The 7,022-nt window shown below is 43.3% G+C and overlaps 1 protein-coding gene across 1 annotated transcript; it reads left to right on the forward strand.

Annotated features, from left to right (window-relative positions):
• The first annotated feature begins 5,533 nt into the window (after positions 1 to 5,533).
• Positions 5,534 to 6,469, forward strand: LOC136991807 (olfactory receptor 4S2-like). The gene has a single exon (XM_067295260.1). The coding sequence runs from the start codon at positions 5,534 to 5,536 to the stop codon at positions 6,467 to 6,469; it is 936 nt and encodes a 311-aa protein (XP_067151361.1).
• Positions 6,470 to 7,022: the final 553 nt, after the last annotated feature.

The following is a 7,022-nucleotide window of genomic DNA, read 5'->3' on the forward strand; positions in this document are numbered from 1 at the left end:
CCCTTAGCACACTCATCACTACCGAGTGTCCTCTTCTGACCTCAAAACCTCTCCCAACACAAGCTGTCACCATACATTGTCCCCTACTACTTCACATTACCTGTTCTACAGTAGGGTCTCCTTGAACTCTCTAGCCAGCCTTATGACACCTCAGCAGCCACAATTTTGCAACCTCTCCTAGTGTTACCTTTCAAAACACGATGTCCGCTTCTGATGTCACAAGGTCTTTCAACACAGCTTAGCACCCACAGTATTACCTGCCACTTCATACGATCTTTCAGCACAGTCCCTCACCACACCTCAGGCACTTCTGATTTCACAAACTCCTCGAAGACAGCCCCTGGCCATGTAGCATCCATTTCAAGTTTCACAACTTCCCTCCACACCGTGCCTTGTCCCCATCCTGCTCATCATCAAATTCACAACACACATTCACCATGGCTCTATCAACAACCCCCTTGCCAGTATTCACTATCCAGCTGCAAAACCTCGTTCATCTCACCATGCACAGTCCCTCCTTCTCCAAATCACAGCTCCCCTGAGCATGACCTGCTGCCATAGTGGTGTCCAGAGCCAGGTGCCAAGGTAAGTGGAATGAAAATGGAGAAAAGACCTTTCTCCTTTGCTGGCACTAAGCACACCCCTACGGGGAATTATTTTGCAGCAGGAGGTAGCAGCAATTCTTCATTTGGACTTGTGCATTAAGTCACCTCTGGTAGTCCATTTGGCTAGGGAAACAAAAGGACACGAATGTGATGCTAGCCAAGTTGCTGCCATGTGTGCCACTGGGTACAGAAAGTGGCAGGCTGACTCATACTAGGTTAAGCAGGCCAGATGCTATTGGCCTGATCTCTGGCTTCTGTCATCTGTTGCTCCTCTTCCTTTCCCAAAGACTGTAAGACTTTGTTTACCTTCTTACCCAATACTCTTGTTTCCTGTAGTGACTACTGATAACCCTCATTAAGCTGCCCAAGACTCCAGGTGACAGTAAAAGGATATTTAAATTAGGGGACTATTTTCACCAAGACATTTCTTTACCAGTATTTATTCTCATTAACTGTAGGATTTCTGTTTTCAGTGTGGAGATCGCTGGCATTCTGTGCAGAGGAGATGGAGATATTAACTATGTTGCTATCAGGCCATTCCACATTTCCAGAAATTTCAGCAAAACAAAGCAAAGGACAGTAGCTGAGACAATGTCTTTCCTGACATCCATGAGGCATAAGCTACAAATACACAGTGGAGTTGAGAGAAACAATGAATTTGACTTGGGCCTTGGTTGAGATGATATGCTGATATAAATCAGCATGTCTATTTGCTTCGTTTGTTTCATTTCATAGGTTCACCTTTGACTGCAGCTGCTCAGGTTAAGAAAGATGGGGCCCGTCATGACAGTGAGATTTGTCCGCCCTAAGGTATTTTGTTTAAAAGCTAGATGTCTATTTCAGACCTAATCGCATCCTAAAATCAGTTCTGAGGTAGATCAGATGCATCTGCCTCCAGAGACATTCATTTTTTTCTGCAGAAGAGCCTAGAGTGACTAAGTCAGGGTTAAACTTGCTGACTTCCATCGGCATTAAATAGGTGACGTCCTCCCTCAGTTTCCCAATTCGTAAATGAAGGATTTTTTTGGTTGACTTGGTAATTCACTGACCTCTGTTAAAACATGCAAATTCTTGCAAAGAGGCTTTATTCACTGGATTTCCAGTGATGAAATTTCTGGTGAGATAGGACTTGGAGGGTCATCAAGAGGTCACCCAGGACATCTTCTGTCCCTATAAAAACTTAATCGTGACCACTCCTGAGAGAAATGAGCCCAACCTGTCCTTAAAAGACTCCTGTGATAGGAATTCTTTACCATCCCTGGAGGATGGTGACTCTTCCTACAGCTTGAGGTTTCTTTCTTTGTTTCCTTTAATGAGGATTTCTCTTTGACATGTTTTTTGGAATACACAGAAGTTAAAAAAGGAGAGAAAATATCTGGATTACAAATGGACTGTTTTAGCATTCACAATGCTAGGAAGCCAGAGCAGTGGACCTAATGGCCCTTTACACATGGGAAATCCATACAACTATCAGCTTGGAGTAAGGAAGAACTCCGAGAAGCGTTAACTGCATAGGTCTATGCATATGCTTGTCCAGTTGAATACTCAGCTACTCCTTTGACTGCTATTTCTTATGGAGAAACCCTGAAATGCCTTTGTGATATCATTAGAAAAGCATTGACTGACAACTGTTTCTTTAAAATATATTTACTTAAACTTTTCAGTCAAGACAGAACTCATTCTCCTCCTTTGCCCCTTTCTTTCACGCCTTCCCTTCACGAAGCCTCCACCCCTCCCTCCTGCAGTCCCAAGAGCCCTTCAGGTGGAAGATTTCCTGGGAGAGGGTTAAAGGTTGGTGCTTAAATGGTTTTCTTCTCAGCCCTGGGATATGAAAGCATCATTCAGGACACCCAGGTCACATCATCCACACAGCCTATTAAACCACTTCTCACATAGGCAGGAAACATCAAGATACACTTGTGACACACGAAAGCAAGTAATGAATTAGATGGGGTTGGATTATACACTAACAGCCACCTCCTAAGCAAGTTTTGGAAGCTTTCCAGAAGCCATTCTATGTTCTTTAAAGGTGCTGTGCTCTAACACATTCATACCAGGGGAGACAGAAGTTGAGGAGATAAAGTTGTACAGCCCTTACACAAAAAATTAGATCTCTAAACACAGGCGAGGTAAGTTTTGCAGCTTCTCTGGCTTCTCGTTTTGCTTCGCTTTGCTTTGCTTTGCTTTGCTTTGCTTTCCTCTTCCCTTTCCTTTCTTCTTGAACAAATGTGAAAATACAGAAAGGAACTTCCACTGAAGTTATCAACTGTCTCTAGTTATCTTTGGCTAGAATCATATACAGAGCTAGTTCTACAGCCGCAGATTCGATTGCTTCGATATTATTCTTTTGTTTCCCATAACCACCTGAGATTTTAGGGAAGAATGCATGCAGTAAGGAGATGGTGCAATTTCTCACCCTTTTTGAGATGTTAAGAGTACACATGAGATTCATTTTATTTTGCAGCTGATTGCATTATGTCATATAGCTCAGGTCTACCCCTGCAAAGGCACTTGAAGAGATAAGCCATAACTGGTGGCAATCCTCTACTGAATTAGTCATTCTAGTAATCCTCTTGGAGTCGACAGTAAGAAATGGGTACCTGCAGCACATGATTCATCACATCTACAAGTAGACTGGTCAGGTGTAATATGCCTAGCTTAGGTACAGGTGCCTACATGACTTAAGGCGATGAGATGAGATCACACAGATGGGTAGTTTGTTAAATGCAGTTTGGTGGTGATGGAAAGGACCTTATCAAGCAAGATACATAGCCAGGCTGTCTGAATTGTGAATCGGTCCTTTTGTAGATGCACACCTTGTTTTTAGCTCAGGAATTTGCCATCTGCTGGTATTCAGGCACATAGTTTCCCCTGACCATTTCTCTCTCGGTCACTCCTTTCTGACTGCCTAAATATGGCCCTGCGATTGCTGTGGTATGCTTCCAGTCATGCTCTGTCTTGGATGGAGCCCAGCTATTTCTTTTCGACTGGGTACTGCACAGCCATCAAGGTGTGCTCATTTCATCCCTGTCATTTATTTTGTTGAGAAGTCTACGTCGTTGCTCAGTAGAAGGAAGAGGGGTAGAAAGGATCACAACCTGGTAAGACGAGGCAGAAAGTGACCTCCCGTTGTTCTTACTGATCCTTTTCCTTGTAGAAATATCTGAAAGGGAACCATCCATGTAAATTTTACCGTTCTGCTTGAAAAACTTTCATCTAGTGTAAGTACAACTGTAAGCATAGGAAAAGTCCCTACCTTTCCCCACCTCCTCTCTCGGCTTCACTTTGTGGGTTTGAAAGTAATCTTGGGTTTTCTCAGTTTCAGTGTTTCCTGTGGATGCTTGATCCCTTTGTGCCTGCACAAGAATTTCTGATTATGCTGCAGATTGAAGTAGTTGGTAGATAACTTGGCTTAACTGAATCATTCCACAGATTTGCTCACAGATCACGAATACAAATGAGAAGACCTGGTTGTGATGTAATTCTGCAGGACTTAAAATGGTGCATTTTAACACCAGCTGACGGGGAATGCTTTGATGCTAGAAGGAAGCCCATACAGTGGATATTTTTATTAAAAGAGTGCCTGCTTTTGGCTGACCTTAAACTCTCTGTGAAGAGTTTCATCTGGTGGTTCCCAGACTTCTTTGACCAAAGGAACTCTGGTGGTCTCGGTGCATAATGGCAAGCTAGAGACGTTACACTCTTTCTAAAGATGTAGGCTACTCATTTATTAGTGACACGTAATGCTCGATGGGTTGTAGCTGGAATGCAGGGTGAACCAAAGAAGTCCCATGTTTATGCTGGAATGTGACCTTGTCTCGAATGAGAAACTGTATGGATGTAGAAATGCCTAGGGACAAGGAGCTCAGCCATAACCTAAAACAGGTGGATGGCATTACAAAAAGCTCTGAGCTACTTTCAGGCACCAAAAGGGATTATTCTCTAAAGGTCCTTCTAACCTGGTGGTGCTAATTTGCTTAAGCTCCTCATAGTGAGTGGAGGAAAAAAGGGTTCTGCAAAGGACCCTAATTCAGTCATTCTGAATCAGCCTATAGAGAGACTTATACTGGCTGTTGAAGGAGTTTAGTTAGATTAGCTTCATTAAGCTAAGTTAACCCTTGAAAGGATCACGCAGAGAGTATCAAAAATCATACTAGGTAAAATCAGTACAATGCTGGGACAGAAGATCTCACAAGAGTCTTTCATTCTTCCTTCCTCTGATAGAAACAATGCTGAGATTTAGAACAATGTGAAATACTACATTAAGTCATAGGTGCATTTTTTTCCCCTCCATGATAGATAACCTTCCCAGAACTCCTTTTTCAGCCTGTGACATTTCATATTTACGTTTCAAAATGTATATACACAAGAGAGTTCTTTTCTCTGCCTGTGGGTACATTTCCCTTCTAAACAAGAATTCAAACATCATGTGTACTTATAAAGCAAATCATCATTCTGAGCAGTATTTCCAGGTATTCTTAAAGACACCCATTTTACAAAGATTGCTGTCAGGGACTTTGTCTCCCCTGAGGGCAAACATGCTGCATTATCTGCCTTGTAGTGCCCAAGGTGAACACTCTGGCCTTGTCCTTAGTGCATGGAAGGCTACCAGCCATGGAGCCAGTCCTTCAAGATCCTGGAACACCAGGATTAAGGAACATATCACAGAATGCACCTATCTCCGTGCCACCAAAGCCATGGCAGAAGCTTTGTACTGTGGAGAATTAAATAGCCGTTAAAAAAAAATACATGACAGAAACTAAACACTTCATAAGCTTAATACTAATGCTATATCTTGCTTGGTTTGCATCCACTTCTGATATAGAACTCATCATTAATAATGAAAAAATGCTGATGAATCATGTGTCTGTCTTTATTTTCCCAGGTGTATAAGCCGTATATTGCATATTGGCACCCGACTGATCAACATGGAGAATGTAAGCAGTGTGAAGGAATTCATTCTTCTGGGCCTTTCAAAGAACCAAGGGGTGCAGAAAATATGTTTTGTGGTGTTTTTGTTCTTCTATATTGTTACTGTGGCAGGAAATCTGCTCATCGTTGTCACTGTAGTTAGCAGTCAAAGTCTGAACTCCCCCATGTATTTCTTCCTCTGCCACCTGTCCATTGCAGATCTTTGCCTCTCTTCTGTCTCAGCTCCCAAAATGATTGCTGACTTCCTTGTTGAGAAGAAAACCATTTCCTTTGGGGGTTGCATGGCACAGCTATTTGGGTTACATTTCTTCGGCGGCACTGAGGCCTTCATCCTCACAATGATGGCCTATGATCGCTACTTTGCCATATGCAGACCCCTCCACTACACCACCCTCATGACCAGGCATGTGTGTGGCTGGATGGTGATGGGTTCATGGGTGGGGGGCTTTGTGCACTCCCTGGTGCAGACCCTCATAACCGTTAGCCTCCCTTTTTGCGGCCCCAACAAAATTGACCACTACTTCTGTGATGTCCATCCCCTACTACAACTGGCCTGTACCGACACCTATGTTGCAGGCATCATTGTTGTTGCCAATAGCGGAATGATTACTTTGGTCTCTTTCATCATCCTGGTCACGTCCTACATTGTCATTTTGTTATCCTTGAAAAAGCGAACGTCCGAAGGGAGGAACAAAGCCCTCTCCACCTGTGGGTCCCACATTGCTGTGGTGATTCTCTTCCTTGGGCCATGCATATACACCTACATACGCCCATCCAGCAATCTCTCGGAGGACAAGAGCGTAGCTGTGTTTTACACTGTCATCACGTCCATGCTGAACCCACTCATCTACACACTGAGAAACGAGGAGGTAAAAAGTGCCATAAGAAAACTGTGGAATAGAAAAGTCTGGAGTGAAAAGGGTGAGGTGTAGAACTGTGGTAACTTTTTCTCAGGAGCTGAGAAAATCAAGTGTCTCTCACTATAATTCCATTTTGGAAAATTTACTGAAAGCTCCCTTTTGAAGAAAAGCTTGGTTTTAGCTGTTGCAGTAATTAGGAAGACACTGAAGGTTCATGTTTTGATTGGAATGGCATTGTAAACTCTGTGACTAGCAGGGATTCCCTTTATGTTCTCTTTCTGAATAGCACAGGCCCAGGACTGGGGCTTCCAAGCACTGTCGAGACACCAGCAAATAAATAAATGAATGCTATCAAAAATATTAAAATGTGTTGCAGGCAGAGCATCCCATTAGTCCGAGCTCTCCCAGGTGTAAACTTTCCGTCAGACAAACTCCATCTACTCTGCAGTCTGCTCTGCTAGGAAACGATGGCCCAAGGTGTCTGCAAGGCTGTTGGTCACCTGCTGCTGGAAGCAATTGTACCAAAGGCTTCCTTCCCCTTTACCTTGGAGTAAATGCCTTCTTAGGAGTACTGCATTGTCATATGCTGAATCCATGGGTTAGCAATTAAACTGCTGATATTAGG

This window comes from Apteryx mantelli, chromosome 4 (assembly GCF_036417845.1).
Source record: "Apteryx mantelli isolate bAptMan1 chromosome 4, bAptMan1.hap1, whole genome shotgun sequence".
Classification (NCBI taxonomy): Eukaryota; Metazoa; Chordata; class Aves; order Apterygiformes; family Apterygidae; genus Apteryx; species Apteryx mantelli.

Bases quoted from the DNA above. Each gene is read 5' to 3' on its own strand.
- LOC136991807 (XM_067295260.1), top strand. From the start codon at position 5,534: ATGGAGAATGTAAGCAGTGTGAAGGAATTCATTCTTCTGGGCCTTTCA.